This window comes from Equus caballus, chromosome 11, assembly GCF_041296265.1.
Source record: "Equus caballus isolate H_3958 breed thoroughbred chromosome 11, TB-T2T, whole genome shotgun sequence".
Lineage (NCBI taxonomy): Eukaryota > Metazoa > Chordata > Mammalia > Perissodactyla > Equidae > Equus > Equus caballus.
The window spans coordinates 20,131,408-20,148,197 of NC_091694.1; the positions used below are offsets into that span (position 1 = coordinate 20,131,408).

The 16,790-nt window shown below is 51.1% G+C and overlaps 2 protein-coding genes across 32 annotated transcripts in view; one reads left to right on the forward strand and one right to left on the reverse strand.

Annotated features, from left to right (window-relative positions):
- BRCA1 (BRCA1 DNA repair associated) overlaps window positions 1-1,455 on the forward strand; it is a 55,899-nt gene extending 54,444 nt beyond the window's left edge. For all 31 annotated transcript variants that reach the window (XM_014739961.3, XM_070227187.1, XM_070227188.1 and 28 more), the window contains one exon: window positions 202-1,455. In XM_014739961.3, the coding sequence (XP_014595447.2) occupies window positions 202-314 (113 nt within the window). In that variant the 3' untranslated portion in view covers window positions 315-1,455. The remainder of the gene's footprint in view (window positions 1-201) is intronic.
- Window positions 1,456-12,964: 11,509 nt separating this feature from the next.
- On the reverse strand, window positions 12,965-16,642 carry RND2 (Rho family GTPase 2). The gene is made up of 5 exons (XM_023652479.2): window positions 16,411-16,642; window positions 15,845-15,932; window positions 14,936-15,045; window positions 14,009-14,143; window positions 12,965-13,793 (listed from the first exon to the last, which is right to left on the reverse strand). The coding sequence occupies exons 1-5, from the start codon at window positions 16,510-16,512 to the stop codon at window positions 13,527-13,529; spliced, it is 702 nt and encodes a 233-aa protein (XP_023508247.1). The 5' UTR covers window positions 16,513-16,642; the 3' UTR covers window positions 12,965-13,526.
- Window positions 16,643-16,790: the final 148 nt, after the last annotated feature.

Sequence of the window (16,790 nt, forward strand, 5' to 3'; positions counted from 1 at the left end):
TGTAGGCTTTCACCAGCAGTCACTCCTCAGGTTCCTGAGTAAGGTCCTATGTCCTGAAGCATTGCTTAAGATCAACAATTTTGCTCCTACCTGAGTAACCCTAAGAACTCATACAACCAGGACCCCAGAATAGATTGATTAGAATCTGGTCTGGAGAAACGGGAACTGACACTAATCTCTGTTTGTGTTCTCTGTCCCCAGTGATTGGGCAGATGTGTGAGGCACCTGTGGTGACCCGAGAGTGGGTGTTGGACAGCGTAGCCCTCTACCAGTGCCAGGAGCTGGACACCTACCTCATACCCCAGGTTCCCTAGAACTGCTGCTGATTCCAGCCAGCCATAGGTATAGGGCCTGTCTCCTCAGGACCCCAAGAATGAGCTTAAGAAATGGCCTTTTTCTGGAAGCTCCTCTTCAGTCCTTCCACAGTCCTGATTACTAAATATTTTATGTATATCAGCCTGAAAAGAACTGGCTAATGCAAGGGTCCTTTAAAGATTTTCTGCTTCGTGTCCCTTTGAAATCGGCAATGAGCACAAAATTGTGGTAATTTTTCACCTGAAAGAATTGAAAGCCATTTAAACTCCACCAACTGAGCAAGATGCTGATTCATTATTTATCAGCCCTATTCCTCGTACTGGGGCTGTTGGCTTGGAGCTGGAGGCACAAAGTCACTGGCCTCAGGAGAATAGCTGCTTTCCCTAAGTTGGTTTCTCTAAAACCCCGTGTTCACAAGGGCCAAGAGTCAGACCCTTCAATGGAAGGCAAGTACTTGGGGATCTGTGACGTGGCTTCAAATCAAAACAGTTCTTGGGCAGTGCTCAAATGCTGGAGTGGAGCCTTAGGGAGGGAATTCAGAGGCAGGAAATGGATATAAATATGAAACTCGAGGGTTCATTAGAGGAGATGGGAGTCATGCTGACCCTGATCTCCAAAAGTCTGGGCTATAGTTGCTGGAATTCTAAAGAATTTTTTTTTTAATTAAAAAAAAAATTTTTTTAAAGAATTTTTAGCACTGACGTGCTCTGAAACAGCAGAATCTTTTCAAGAGCTAATGTCCAAAGAGAGTCTTCCAGTTCTCTATTAGTAATAAATAAAATGTTTAGTGCTGTAGCTCTAGTATGTAACCCATTCCTCTTGAAATATAAGATCTCTGATATGAATATTTCATGTCTGCAAAATGACGGATCCCACCAGGAAAGGAGCTGTTGCTTTCCTTGAGGTAATTTTTCTCCCCTTGCTCCCTATTGCTGAACTGCACAGTTTCATAAATAATTTTGTTTGCTGAAGGAAGAGAAAGTGTTTTTCATAAACTCATTATCCAGGACTGTTGATCGCTGTCGGAAGGACTAGGTCTTCTTTAGCCCCCTGGGTGTGAGGGCAGTGAAGACATGATTGTACAGAATACATTTTGTAAGTGTTGTGCTGTTTGTCTGCAAATAAACTCAGTGGCAAACACTTCTGCCGAGTATGGCTGTTCTTAAGGCTCACATCTGCAGACTTTCTCAGAGCCTTTTCAGTGTACTTCAGTCTCATCTGTAAAATGGGGTTATGTATAATAGTACCTACCTCCTAGGGTGGTTGAGGTGACTTCAGTACCTGTTGTATTCATTTTCTATTGCTGCCATAACAAATTGTCACAAACCTCATGGCTTAAAACAACCCCCATTTATTATCTCAGTTCCGTAGGTTAGAAGTCCAAGTTGGCTCAACAGATTTCTTTGTTTCGGGTTTCACAAGGGCAAAATCAAGGTGTCAGCCGGGCTGTGTTCCTTTCTACAGGTTCTGGGATGAATACATTTCTGAGTTCAATTCATGTTGTTGGCCAAATTGTTCCTTACAATTGTAGGACTAAGATCCCAATTTCCTTGCTGGCTCTTGGCCAAGAGGTCATTCTTAGCTTCTAGAGGCCACCCACATTCCTAGGCTCATGATCCCCTACCTCCATCTTCAAAGCCAGCATAGGCTAGTCAAGTCTTTCTCACTCACACTTGGAATCTCTCTGACTTCCCCTTCTGCCTCATTTCTCTGACTGCTGCATCTCTAACTCCTGCCAGAGAAATTTCTGTTTTTAAGGGCTCAAGTGATTAGAGGTGCCCACCAGATAATAATCTAGGGTAATCTCCCTATCCTAAGGTCCATAGCCTTAATTAGAGCTGCAAAGTCCCTTCACAGCAGTACCTAGATTAGCCTTTAATTGAATGACCAGGGGACAGAAATCGAGGGAGGACATCTTTAGAATTCTGACAACCACTCCTGTTTAACATGGTTAATCCACAGATAATGGTCTGTATCATCATTTCTTGGTCTTCGCACTGTTTAGAGATTAGAATCCTCTTTGAAGCAAAGAGAATGAAATCCTCACACAGTTCAGTACTGCCCTTTCTGTAAAGAGGGTGGGTGGGTGAGGGAAGAGTAGAGAAACCTGAACTAATTGCCATTATTACACTTTTTTCTTATTTGGTCTTTATCACAGCCCGATGAAGTGGGTATTTGTCACCTCATTTGAAGAATGGGAACTGAAAATATAAGATTTTGCTCAGAGTTTGCACAGCTAGTAAATGACAACCCAGAAGTCTGAACCCATGCCCTTTTCCATCCCATCATTTAGCTTTCTATCTGCGTCAGTCACTGGCCCTAGGTCAGAAGGCACCAGTTCTAGCATCAAGGGAATTCAGGAGAAGAATGGGTTGTGAGGGGAACTAGCACTCTCTAGCTTCTTTTATGGGAAAGCAGGCCTAGGCAAAAGATTTTCAGGATTAAATCGTGGCTACTCCTGTTACCACTCCCATCCCGCCTCCCAGTTTATGATTGCTTATCTTTCAGTTGTCAGAACCTTCCAGTTCAGCCTCGCCTACAACATGACCTCTTTAGAGTTTGTGCCAGCTCCCTGTCTACCTCACAGGGAGTCAGTGGGTCTCCCTCTTAGCAGTAAAGGCAGGCAGGAAGCAAGGAGAAGTACTGCTGGCCTGGTCTTCAGTGCCAGTGTCTCACTTCCAGTGACAAGCTATGGCTTACTGGATCCTGGGAGTGAGCCAGGCCTCAGCCTGCTGCCCCCATCACTGATGGGCTAATAGAAAAAGCAAGAGTCATCTAGTACAGCCTGCCTTCCTAGTAATCCTGGGTGAAAGCAGAGATGACGAAAACACATGAAAAAGTTTTCTGTAATTGTCTTTCAAGGTCTCCCAACAAATGTCCACGCCATCTGTTTTTCAAGCTCTGCATAGCCTTTCCCCCAAGTCAACTTCTGGCCCTGGCCTCATGATCCTTGGCCGGGTTTAAGAGTCTTATCTGATGATGGAGTAAATCTACTTGTTCCTTTGACCTCTAGCTCTAAAATGTCCTCCCACTTTTCCATCCCACAATCTTCAGCCCTCTCGGGGCACAGCAGCATTTTGGGAACTATTCCTGTGCTGTCTTTATCTTATTTCACAAATTGAACTTCTGCAAAGGAACTGGAAAGGAAGGAGAAGAGGAGGGATTATCATGCAGGCACAGGGAGGGGGCCTAAGGAAGAACTCAGTAGATTATCTCCCTCCTAAAAAATGCTACCAGAATCGTCAACAAAGTATCAGCTGAAAAACATGCAGGAGGAAAAGAAAGGAATCAGTGTTGGGGTAGTTGGAGCGGAAGGAGTCAAGCTGCCCCGAATGTATCCTGTGAATGCTGCGAGGAGCAGATAAGGGCAGCCCCAGAGGCAGGCAGCAGAGAGAAGGGCAGGGTGAGGGGGAATTGCAGGTCTGCCCACAGAAACACAGAGAATGGGGCTTGCTTATCAAAAACTGTAAAATGGCTGAGGCCCCTTTACCGCACTTCACTGATGCTCAGCTCCCTCAAACTGCCTGTAAATCTGCCTGTAACAAGGAGAAAATTAAAGAAATGAACCTGGGCAAATAGAAAATTAAGGAGAACTGGAGACAGCCAGCTCCTATGGGGAGGTGCAGAGGGAGCTGATCCTGAAATGAGTCCGAATGATCAGGAAAATCTAAGTAATGGTTTGAGGGGATACACAACTGTAGAGACGCGCCCCACCCCCGACCCCATTATGGAGGCGAGGGAATAAGAACTTGGGAGACCTAATGTCAGGGACCCGGAATGAGGCAGCTTAACATGCAGCTTAGTGCAGTGATTTCCAAACCATGGTGCGCTCATGGGGAATGCGGGTAGTGGGTAACAACATCATCTAGAAACTGGTTAGGCAGATTCTGGGGCCTCACTCTAGACCTACTGAATCAGATTCTGGGGGTGGGGTCCAACAATCTGTAATTCTGAAGCAAGCTCAAGTTTGAGAACCACTGGCTTAGTGTAAAGGACTGCTAATTGGTATAAGATGTTATCTATGGTCTATTCTTTTGTCTCCAGGAGAGGTGAACCTTGGGCATGTTAAGGAAAACAGGTTTGTGGGCTGGTTAGTGATTCTTATCTACAAGGTTGCAGCAGCTGGCTTCAGTCGACTCTGATGGCCCTTTAAACAAATACAAAGCAAAGGACAAAGATTAAATTATATTAGCAATTTAGGAGCAGAAGGGCCATACTGCTTAAAAAAACATCTAGAGGTTTAGGAGGTTTTATTAATATTTAAATTGCAGTGAAACCACAGCTGCAGCCTTTGACTCCAGTATAGAGATATGCAAATGTGGCTTTCTAAAGAAAGGCAATTTCAGACAGCCCTCAAGGTAACAAGAACAAATAAAACAAATGATTTTGTAATTTATCTTTATTGAGTGATGGAGAGCAAGGCACAGACAACCTACCCAGGAGAGCCAGCCACTAGTGGGCTCTCTGTGGGGAGGAGAGAAAGCTGGCCTAGAGCGAGAAAGGCAGGCAAACCTGTAGACTGGTGACAGGAAAGACTCAAGGAGGATAAAACAGGAGGCAGAGGGGAAAAGATGACTAAATTAAAAAGGAAGGAAGATGGAAACTCAGCCCTGGGTTCTGAGGACCGTCTGATCTTATCAGTTCTCAGGAGCAACAACAATAATAATCATTAATGACTATCTTTGCTACACTCCTACTAAGCGCCACACTCTATTCTCAACATACAAATGTGGAAAATGATGCTTTAAGGTCAAGCTACTTGCCGAGGTCACACAACAAAAGGTGGCAAAGCCTTGATTCAAAGATTTGTATGAACCTAAAGTGTGTTGGGAACCAGTCCTAGGAGGCAGTGAGTAACATTAAGGCTAATGATTGAGGGGAGACTACGTACCCAGTTCTGTGGTAGCCTCTGTGTGTGTGTGCATGTGCCCCAGAGTTTCAGAAGGGCAGAAGAAAAGATCCATTTCTGGCCTTCAAATTGCTTACGTTAAGTTCACGTGCTCTGCTTTGGCAGCCCGGGGTTCACTCGTTCAGATCCCAGGTGTGGACCTACACACTGCTCATCAGCCATGCTGTGGTGTGTCCTACATACAAAATAGAGGAAGATTGGCACAGATGTTAGCTCAGGGACACTCTTCCTCACAAAAAACAAACAAACAAAAACACTGTTGTACTGAGCCAGTCCTGCTCTCTCATCTCTGCAGGCCCACATCCTGCCCACCCTACTTCCTCCACAGAGCCTTCCGCAGGTTTTCCAGGCCAGAATTTCTTCCCTTTCAGAATTTTTGCTTTATTTATGACACTTTCTTCCTTCAATAAGTTATTTCTGGGGCCGGCCCCGTGGCCAAGTGGTTAAGTTCACGCACTCTGCTTCAGCGGCCCAGGGTTTTGCCGGTTTGGATCCTGGGCGCGGACATGGCACTGCTCATTAGGCCATGCTGAGGCGGCATCCCACATGCCACAACTAGAAGGACCCAAAACTAAAACATATACAACTATGTACTGGGGGGGTCCGGGGGGGGGGGGAAGATTGGCAACAGTTGTTAGCTCAGATGCCAATCTTTAAAAAAAAATTATTTCTATTTGACTAGAAGGGCCTTATGGGCAGGATTAGTATCATTTTCTTTGTTATAAGCCAGCTGTGTGCCTGCCAGATACCTTGTTAAGGCACCCAATGAGTATTTGCTAAATGAATGAATTAAAAGATGAACGGACTCACTGAGTGAAGGGCTTATCCAACGGCTGGCCCCACCCTTAGGAACTTTGGTCCTTGGAAAACCAGCCACATTCTGCCTCTTAGAGTGCTAATTCCCTTCAGTCCCTCCCACTCATTTTTCTAGGACCCTGATTTACTTCAAAAACAAGATAAGAGATCTAAATGTCCAAGAATCGCTCTTCCTTTTCTAAGCCCACACCTGTAGATTCCCTCATCCATCCTCTTTTGCCTATCATGAAGCCTACCCCTTTGTGATTAATCAGACCAACACCCACTCGGACACAGAACATCAGTTTCCCCTATCCATTTGTCCTCCAGCAAGGCCTCCTCCAGGCTGGATACTCAAGACAGATAACCTGCTGCTGCCATTACTGGAGAAATAATTACGATGTTTATGATCATCTTTTTGCAAGTTCAAAGCACTGGCGCAACCATTACTTCTCTCTCCTCACTTGTTCCCTGGGGGGTGGCTGGGGTAAAGATTGTTATTCCCACTTTATAGGCGGTACAACGAGGTCCAGGACCTTGTCAAATGTCACCCAGTGAATTGGTGGCAGACCTGGACCTAACTAGGCCAGGAGTCCCTTTTCATTAGGCCACAGATGGAAATGCCCTTATTCTATAGTCTGGGCTGTGTTTTGTCTGCGAGAGAGGGAGCTGAGTTGAAGGTAGGGTCAGGGAAAATAAAAGAAAGTTTGTGGGGCCAGCCCAGTGGTGCAGTGGTTAAGTTCACACTTTCAGCTTCTTGGTGGCCCGGGGTTTGCTGGTTGGGATCCCGCGTGCGGACATGGCACTGCTTGGCAAAAGCCATGCTGTGGTAGGTGTTCCACATATAAAGTAGAGGAAGATGGGCATGGATGTTAGCTCAGGGCCAGTCTTCCTCAGCAAAAAGAGGAGGAGTGGCAGTAGTTAGCTCAGGGCTAATCTTCCTCAAAAAAAGGAAAAAAAGTTTGTGACCCTGTGAAGGTTTTTCTCTTCAGTGCTGCAGCAGTTGGCACTAGTTCGTTCCAGAAGAGTTTTTTTAAAGCATTACCACATGTCTTAGATTAGGGAAGGGAAAAAGAGGTGAATCTAAAGGTAACAGACACACAGGTAAACAGATGTTTGCCATCTTCTCTTGAAAACAACATAAAACCAAACGGTAGTGTATATCAGCAAGAGAAACTCAAATTACAGCTTATGTGGGTCTTCCCAGCTGTTAGGCTATAAGACTCTGGAATAAACTGGTGCCAAGTCAGTAGAAAATCTTTCCTTGGTGAAGCCTGTCCCTGGGGCGTGAGGGGAGGTCTCTCCTGGAGGCAAAGGGCTTGTGGGGGCAGTTTCAGGGCCCTCCGCAGCTCCCAAGGCAAGAAGCCTGCTGGTGGGATCGTCCCCCAGGCCCCCAAGCTCTGAAAGCCATGGAAACCAAGGTCTGTGCTGGAGCCACCTCTGGTTTCTAACCAAAGGCCTGAGAAATTAAGGGGGAAGAAAAAACCTCCACAGGAATTCAAGAGGCCATTTCCTAAAGATATGGCCCCAGGGCTGCGCTGGGGAAGGCAGCGATGATCCCTCCCCGCCAAAGCCCAAGCCTTCCTGGCTCCATTCTAATGCGCAGCGCTTGTTCCCTTCACCCCAGGCCGGCTCGGGACATCTCTCACCTTTAGCCCAAAAACAGCCTCCATTATTCCTCAACTCTGCAGAGGCCTCAACAGCTTCCCTGTGTCACTGGAGGCTGTGGGTGTGGAGATGGGCAGGGGGCACAACACCTGAGCCCAGAGAGGTGGCAATTGCTAGGTGAATTTCACCTCAATTAAAAACAAAAACTGGGGGCCGGCCCGGTGGCACAGCTGTTAAGTGCGCATGTTTTGCTTCTCGGCGGCCCAGGGTTCGACAGTTCGGATCCTGGGTGTGGACATGGCACCGCTTGGCAAAAGCCATGCTGTGGTAGGCGTCCCATGTATAAAGTAGAGGAAGATGGGCATGGATGTTAGCTCAGAGCCAGTCTTCCTCAGCAAAAAGAGGAGTGACAGTAGTTAGCTCAGGGCTAATCTTCCTTCAAAAAGACAAAAAAACAAAAACTGAGCTGCCCTGGGAGCTCTTTGGGGTGAGGAGAGAAGCTGGGCCTCTCGAGACTGTGAGGGTTGAGGCTCCTTGCAGGGAGTGACAATGAACGACAATGGGAAGGCCAGTCTGGGTCTCCCCCCTCCTCCAGGACCAGATGGGAACTGAGGCTAGGGAGAAAGGCCCAACTGGGGTAGCGCCGGGGTCTAGGCCGGAGAGAGGCACTCAGTGAAAGCAAGGAGGCTGCAGCCGCCGCTCATTTGCATCATAAGTGATTGGTTTTCCCTGCTCGTCCCTCATTAGGACACAATGGACAGTTGTTTGCTGGCGCAGCAGATCCATTCACCAAGGGAGAGAGGAAACAGAGGAAGAGTGACTGATGGGCCATAGAGAGTGTGTGTGTGTGGTGAGGGGAGGCAGCCTTGTAGCTCAGGCCACTGGGACTCCTCACACAATGAGAAGGGACCTTAGAGAGCAAACCAACCCCCTCATTTTACAGATGAGACTGATACTAAAAAGGGAGAAGACTTGCTAAGGTCAAACAGTTCATGGTAGAACTGGGGCTCCTAGAACCTACAGTCTAGATTCTAGACTCTTTCTAGGGCTCGCTTCACCTGCCTATAATACCTTCTCCGTTCCTGGTTTGCGGTTCTAGATCAATGTGATCTCTTTCCTCCTACTCCAGGCCTTGGTTTCCATCAGTTCGCGCTCCTGTTTCTATCTAATCTCTGTTCTTGCCCCTCTCTGTATCTTCTCCCAGTTTCCAGGCAGCCAGGATAATTACTAAACTTCTAATTAGCCCCTGCCCTAACAAGGGTGGGTCTAGCAAGAGAGGCAGCAATTTTGAAAGTGTCTTGGGGATAGGTGGGGGGAGAACCTATATGTTGGGGCCTAGTATAAACCAGGCACAAAGACAGACACATGACACACTTTATCTCATTTCGTTCTTTCAGTTTTGCAAGGTAGGTGTTTTTAGAGACAAGGAGAGTGAGAGGCTCAGAGAGGTTGGGTAACTTGCACAAGAGCACCCAGCTGGCGAATGGTAGCTGTCTGACTCCAAAATCTCAGTTCTTACACCTCACATCCTGGCACAGGGGCTTAAGCAAGGTAAGGGGCCTGCTGATTCCAGGCTCATGGGAGGCACAACTTCACTAAAGGAGGCCATTGCTTGGTTGCTCCCCTCTAGGCAGTGCCTGCCTCCCCCTACAACTCTCTCTACCCTTTGGCTCCCACCTTCCTCTGGGCTCCTGCATAGTGGTGAAATCTCACAAATGCAAGCTTTTGCCCTTAGGGGGCTGGGGAAACTAATCAAGGAGAAACCCCACAAACCCAGACGGTGGAGGTCTCCCTCCTGCTGACACCCCCTCCCGGTTCCCTGTCTGCCCTCCCCATTGTGGATCAGGCTTGCTAGCATCTGCGTCTGTCTCATTGTGTTCTGGTGGAAGGGGGAGAGTTGCGGGGGAGGGGGGTTGGTGTCTGTGTGCCTGTGTGCATGAACATAAGGCGTCCGGGTTCATTCTGACACTGAATGAAAAACTCACCAATTATTCGTCCAATCTCATTAATATGCAGACAGACATCTGTTATTTAGGAGTCAACAGCAGAGGCATTTTCTTGGGGGGGAGGGGTACTTATGTATGTGTCCCTCTTGTCTCTCAGGCTGCTGAAGGATAGCTGCTTGAGAATCACCCCACCCGGACCTGGAGCCTCCCCTCTTTCTGACCCTCAACCCCAGCCTTGAGGAGAGTAGGGGATTGACTAGAGATGGAGGAAGACCTGAGAACCCAGCTGGAAGTGGGAAGGTGGGAGAGGGGCTGCAGTGTGTAGAAGAAACTCCTTTGTTGGCAGAGAGGGAAGGAGGGATACTCAGAAGAGCTGAACCCCTTTCCTGGGGAAGAGAGAGGGGAGTAGGGGGAGAGAAGTGTAGCCGGATTGCCTGCCAGGGTCCTGCTGTCCACCAGGAACTTGGGGATATGACCCCTTCCCCCCAACTTCCTCAGCCTGCAGGACCAGTCTGAGTGTATCTGGGATGGGGTCACTATGGCAAAATGGGGTCCTCACCCAGAGACGTAAGAAAAGGTAATGAGGGGGAGTTCAGAAAAATGGGGACTAAAGGACCTCAGCCTTTGGAAGTGTCACTAAAGCTCTCTAGCCCTCAGGATAGGTGTGGGAACAAGACACAGTGACCTCCCCGTTCCTGTCTTTTGGCCTTCCTCCAGCCTTTGAATCCCCAGCACAAGAAGCCCCCTCCAAGAAGCCTTTCCTGATTCCCTCAGGCCCAGCTCAGAAGCACTCAAGCCCGGATGTCTAGCTTGTAAAAAATAAAGGTTGACATCAGTTCAGCCCCCTAAAGGGTCAAACAGCTTTTCTACATCTTTTCTCCTCTCTGGATCTTCCTCAACAACAGGAGATAGATGTGATCAGCTCCCTTTTCCAAACTGGGGTTCAGACGGGTGCAGGGCCTCGCCAAAGGCTCCCAGGGAGGCAGCAGCAGAGCTGAGATCCAGCTCTCTTTACGACTCCCTCCTGGGAAGGCTGGAGTCACAGAGGGACGACCCTCTGTCAGCAGAAGCATTTCAGAGATTAGACCAAGTCCCCACCGCATCCCTTCCATCCCCGTCCTCCCTCCTGGGCGGGTTGATTGCGGAGGTTAAGAAACACTGGCAGCATCACAGCATGATTAGTTGTTTATTTCATTAAATGATTAACGAGGCTACATTGTTTCCCAAACGAGTGTCTAATTTGTGGGGGGAAACAGCTGCAGAGGAGGAAGCTGGGTCTGACTCCTGCATCTGGGGTGGGGGTGGGGGTAAGTTCTCCTCCCTCCAGCCCTCTGGGGCGTTTCAGGATCCAGGAACAGCCCCCTTCCCCCCTCCCACTTACTGGGCTCCTCAGCCCAGGGGCACAGCCCTCTCCCAGAAATAAAATATCTGGCAACCCAGACCTGCAGAGGAGACCAAAATCTGTTCCTGGTCGTATTGGAAATGTATTAAACTTTGGGGTTCCTCCAGCTGATTTATCTTCCTAATTATGTTTGCTTTAGGCAGATATTGAAATGCGTTTGCATTCCCTGAGCGCAGCAGGAGAGGGAGGTTGGGAAAAGAGAGGGAGCACAAACGCTGAGCTTTGACGGCTACAGGCTTGAGCCTGCTTTGTACCAAAGTCCAGGGTGAAGTAGAGAAGCCACGTGGCCAAAAACCCCAAGTCAATGGTATGACAGGTCCCTGTGGGGGACGGGTCAGTCTTCTGAGACCAGACTGAGAGCCACCTAGCTGGGCCCCAGCCTTCTCCAGTACCCTCAATCCAGGACTCAGGGTCCTTGAGGAGGGTCTCAGATGCCCCTAACCAGGTCTCAGTTTGAGGGGGTAGGGTGTCCAGGGCCCTTGAAGCTGTCCGAGAATCCTTGAGGGGACTGGTTGAGATGGACCAGGACAGGGTCCTGTAGGAATGGGAGGAAAGGGGTGTCTGATGAGCCAGAAGTGGGTGGGATTTCCTTTTCTCTCAAGACTGGGCCCTGGCATAGGGAAAGGAGAGGCTATTTTGAATGACACATCTCAGAGCTGAATCCCCTAGCTTCATCCAGATAACCATCTATCCAAAAACCAAATCTGGTCACTTCATTCTCTGCTTGGAATCCCTAGTGCCTCCTTACACCCTCAGAATGAAGTCCTGGTTCCTTTGTGGGCCCTGCAGTGACCCTGATGTACGTTCCCAGCCTTGTCTTCTGCCCTCCCCGCCATGGCAGCCCCAACAGTGCCATGCTTTTTCTCATCTCCACGTGTTTGCACATGCTGCACCCTCTACTCAGAGTGCCTTTCCTACCCCTTCCCTGCCTGGCAAACTCCTCTTCAACCCTCAGGACTGGCTCAGACTGGCTCCCTCAGGCAAAGCACAGTCACACCTGGGACACCTCTCTTTCCTGCTGGGCTTGCCTCCAGAGCACAGAGGCTGGTCCTTTCAGAATCCCAAGCTAGTGTCTGGCATACAGTTGGTGCTCAGTACATATTTACTGAATGAATGAAGGAGGGATGGGCTGTGAATTAGGGGGATCCCAGCAGATGGGAGGGTAATAAGGTCCGTGTTCTCTCCCAGTGTGTCTGGAAGAACTGGCTGGGGCTGGGGGAGGGGAGGGGAGGGCTAGGGATGGTTCCTGGGGGAGAATGTCACTGAAAAGAGGCCAGTGGGACCAGAGCCAGAGAGGGAATACGGGACAATGTGAAACCAGACTCCCGAGAAAACAGACCAGCACTGTCTTTCCTGACAACAAGCGCTCCAGCCAGCCCCTCCACCGGCTATCCTTCTCCAGGGGGTTGGGGGTGGGGGTGTGGCCCTAAACTCACCGCTGATGCTCCTTCCAAAATCATCAAGGAGCTCAGGATGGAAAGAGGGCAAGAGCCCCTGCCCTCACCTCCGAGGAGACCCCAGAATCAAACTACTGTCCCGTTGGGAAACTTCACCCTGCAGAGGGTTTACTTCTGTGCTGTGGAGGCTTTTGATGCCCTCCCTACCCCGACAATTCCCAAGCCACCATCAGATTGATTCCAAGCTCGGGGTGGAGATGGTGAACCAGGGGCCTGGACCACTTCAGCAGGTCCCCTCCCACACTAGCAGGGGGCCCCAGCTGGGCTGAGTAATGAATTGCACATCAGTCCACTTTAAAACCCCCTAATGGCCTTAGGATTGTCTGGCTCATTAACTGAGATAAATATTCCCAAGATATCTCACTCTCCCACCTCTGGCTCCTAAATGGACACCACTGATCCAGCCCATGGCTTTTTCCTCTGCTCCATCAGTAGGCATAGACAGGAAAGGCCTCCCTGAAGTGTAACTTTCCTCCTGCTGCCAGAAATTGGTAGATTGGTTTTTTAGAAAGCAATAAAACTAAAGCCACAGTCGTTTTCCATGGACATGGGCTTTATTTGGGGACTCTTGGGGAAAGGGAGGCAGGGAGCTAGGACTGGTGGGTAAATGGGGGGAGGGGCTTCTTAACTTGCTTTTTAATTTGGTGCCTGTTGCCTGGAGGTTAGAATGAGTGAGAACAGCTGTAGAAGTGAAAGGAGAGGAAAAGGGAAGGTCATCGAATGGATACTTTACTTAGGGAAGGAAGCCAGGACCAGGATATGGGGGCTGGGGGTGGGGAGGGAAGCCACCCTTCATCTACTGAGACTCAGCCAAGGTCACTGCTTGATGCTAGCTTCTCCAACCCCACTGCCCCATCCCAGCTCCCGGCCCAGATGCCTGCCCTTAGCTCCCTCTACTTCCTGTGGAGAGGAGGGGGATGAGGATGTGGGGAATGGTGGCAATCTTCTGCCTCCAGCTCCCCTGCCCAGGAGAATCGCTCACTCCGCATGCCCTGAAGTCCCAGCCAGAGTCAGGAGGTCAGGAAGCCCAGGTGCAGGCAGGGGACAACTGTGCCCTCACCACCCCTTCTCACATTCTGCTTCATTCTGGCCCCTCACATGAGGTTGCAGCTCTTGGCTCGATCCTTGTGTATCTCGCCCTCGGTCCCATTCCCGTTCCCGTTCCCCAGGTCCGGCCGTCCTGCCAGCTGAGTGGATCGCTGCAGTCCCCGGCGTGAGTCAGTACGGCGTAGCTGCCTTTGGCCACGGCCAAGGGAGGCCACTGTGGCCACATGGAAGACATCCCTGACGCTGCGCTCAGAGGACCGGGAGGAGCACTCCACGTAGGACACAGCCCCCACTTGCTTGGCCAGTACAGTGCCCTGGAAGGATGGAGTGCATGGAGGAAGTTGTGGGGCTTAGCCTGCAGCTCAGCAAGAAGTATGGAGGCTGAGGCCCGGGAGGGGTCAAGAGATCAGGCCAGAGGTCACAGGTCAAGGCAAGGGATGAGCCAAGTAGGGTGTTTCCAAATCAGAGATCTAGAGGGACAGAGGTAAGAGGTCTAGGCTGAGACTAGGTCAAAGGTTAAGGGTCCCACCTGCTCATGTGTAACAGGGATAAGCCTCTGCTTGGACAGCTCCCTCAGTGTGGCCAGGTCGGTCCGCATGTCCAGTTTACAGCCAACCAGCACAACCTTGGCATTGGGGCAAAACTCCTGAGTCTCCCCTTGCCACTATTTGGGGAAAGAAAACAGAGTTATGGAGGGGTAGAAGGAGGCACAGGGTGAACTCTTGCTCCACATCAGGAGGACGCTCTTCCTCATAGCATGCAGAAACCATGCATCCCTCTTCACTCTCTCATGTGAGCAAGGAGGTGGGAATGGTGGGCTTGGGCTGAAAACAGGATGGGGTGTGGAAGAAGGGGAGGGAGGGAGGGGTAGGGTGAGGCTGTAGGATTGGGGGTCTTGCTTCTACCTCGGGGGCTATGAAGGGTCTGCCAGCCTGGAATCTTTCCATTCCCACCCCCTTTCCCAAATTTCTTCTGGGAATAGACCAATCCACCTCCCAGCACCCCCCCCCACCTCCCTCCCCTCCCCCCCCCCCCCCCCCCCCCCAGGGAACCGCCTGGGAACTGGGGCTGCCTTAGCAGACTTCTGTCCATTCACCATGGGCTTTTCTCATGGAAATAGAGGCCTTGAGAGAAGACTACAGGACCTTCCTTAGCTCCAGGAGCAGCATTCCCGTCCCCTCTATCTGGGGCTCCCACACCCAAGGAGGTGGGGAAAGTGGATAAGGAGTCCCTTGAGTGCTTCTCCCTGTTCTCCTCCATCTCCCCCAGATGCAGTATCCAGCTCTGAGGACCGATTTCCAGGAAGCAGAGGTGGCGGTGAAGGATGAGAGCTTCACGCACTCTCCAGCTGATGGCCGTGCCCCAGCTGTCACTCTGCCCTCCTGGCCCATGTTGGGCCAGGACCATGGTTTCCAGGTCCCCTCAGTCTAGCTGTCCTGCTTCCCCAGGCTCCCACCTTCTTGAGGACACTGTCCAGTGTTTCTGGTCGGCTAATGTCGAAGCAGATGAGCACAGCATCTGAATCAGGATAGGCCAGAGGCCGGACATTATCATAGTAAGAGGAACCTGAGAGAAGACAGGGAGGGAGGGGACAGACAAGGGTCCTGAGCGGGTGGGAGGCCTGGAAGGGAGTGGGAGACCTTAGCAATCCTGGTCAAGGGATGTTAGGAGCAGAGAATGGAAAAGAACAGTTATTAATACCCATCGAGAAGTCTGTGTTTCTCCAAGGAGGGGAGCCGCCACAGGCGAGGTTAAACAGCAGAAAACAGCTCTCCACTTCCCTAGAGGTTTCTCTAAAAGTAATCATTCTTAATTTTTTTGAGTCTTTGAGAAGCTCATGAAATCTCCCAACATTCTCACAAAATTTTGCATGTGTTTTCTAGGCTTTGACAGACATCTTCTAAAGCCCTTCAGGGGAGCCAGTAAAAATAAAAACCCTCCTCCTTTTTTGGAGGAGGGGGAGGGGCAGAGCTCTCCCACCCTCTTGGGACTTGATCTCAGATTTCTATAGTTCAGTCTAGAGAAGCAGTTGCCCACCCCCCAAAGAAATTCTAAATGTCTTTCCTAAACCCAGTCCTATCTCCTAAGAAGCACGTTCCAAAATAAAAGCCATTCCCTCCCAACTTTCCCAGGTGGGTGGAATCCAACTGAGGGGATCGGATACTGGGCTTTCTCCTTCAGGACACGATTTCTATGTGTCTCACAAGCTCTACCTCAGTTTCCCTGGCTTTAGCCAAAAATTGATTTTCTTTCTTCTTGGAATTGGATGGATGGGCTGAGCTGACCTGGTGCCTAAGGGTCTGGCCAACGGAGGGGTCAGGGTGGGGGCCTTGGAAGTCAGGGTGACCCCGAGGGACTTGACTACCTGAAGTGTCCCACATGTTGAGCTCAATGCGGCGCTTGTCGATCTCAAAGCTCGCGGTGTAGTTCTCAAACACCGTGGGGACATAACTCTGCAGACACGGATGGGTCAAGATGAGAGCCTCCAGTCCTCACCCCAGACAAATGCCCTCCTCACTCCCACGCCCCGTCCAGCCCAGACCCTGGACACAAGTTGGTCCGGCGTTGGGCAAAGGGGGGGTACCGAGAGCAGCTGCTTCAGCGGAATCTCTGCTAGGCTCCCAGACCCCCTCCCGATCCCTTCAGCCCCTAGTTAGTCCCCTCTCCGATGCCCAGGACCCCCGACATTCCCCTAGCGCCCCCTCTGGGATAATCTGGTTCCCCCAAACCCCATTCATCTCACCCTGCTCCCCAACTCCTCCCACCCCAATCCTCTGCAGTCCCTCCAGAGCCCCCAAAGCCTCCCCCGGCCCTCCGAGCCCCTCTCTCTCTTCTCTGGTTACCCTAGCACCCATTTCCGTCCGTCCTCTGGTCCCCAGTCAGCCACCCCCGCTGCCTCGGCGCCCCCCTCTCAAGAAGCGGGTCCCTCACCCCTGGGTAGGCGTCCTTGGCGAACACCTGCAGCAGCGCTGTCTTGCCGCACTCCGCGTCCCCCACCACCACGATCTTGCAGCGGCCGCTCTGCCCCTCCATAGTCCCGGCTACGCGCCGGCCCCCCGCGCAGCCCCCCTCCGGGGCCCCGATGCCGCCTCCCCCGCCGCTGCAGCTGCAGCCTCCCGGGCCGCCGACACCGGCATCTCGCGGGCCCGCGCCGAGCCCCCGCCGGGGGCCGCGGCCCCCCCTCCGCCCCGCCCCCAGCCCGGCGGCCGCGCCCCCGGCCCCGCCTCCTGCCCGCGCAGCCGGGGGGCGGGGCCCAGAAGGGCTGGGCGGGGCCCAGGGAAACCTAGGCCCCAGAGTGCCTTCTGGCGCGC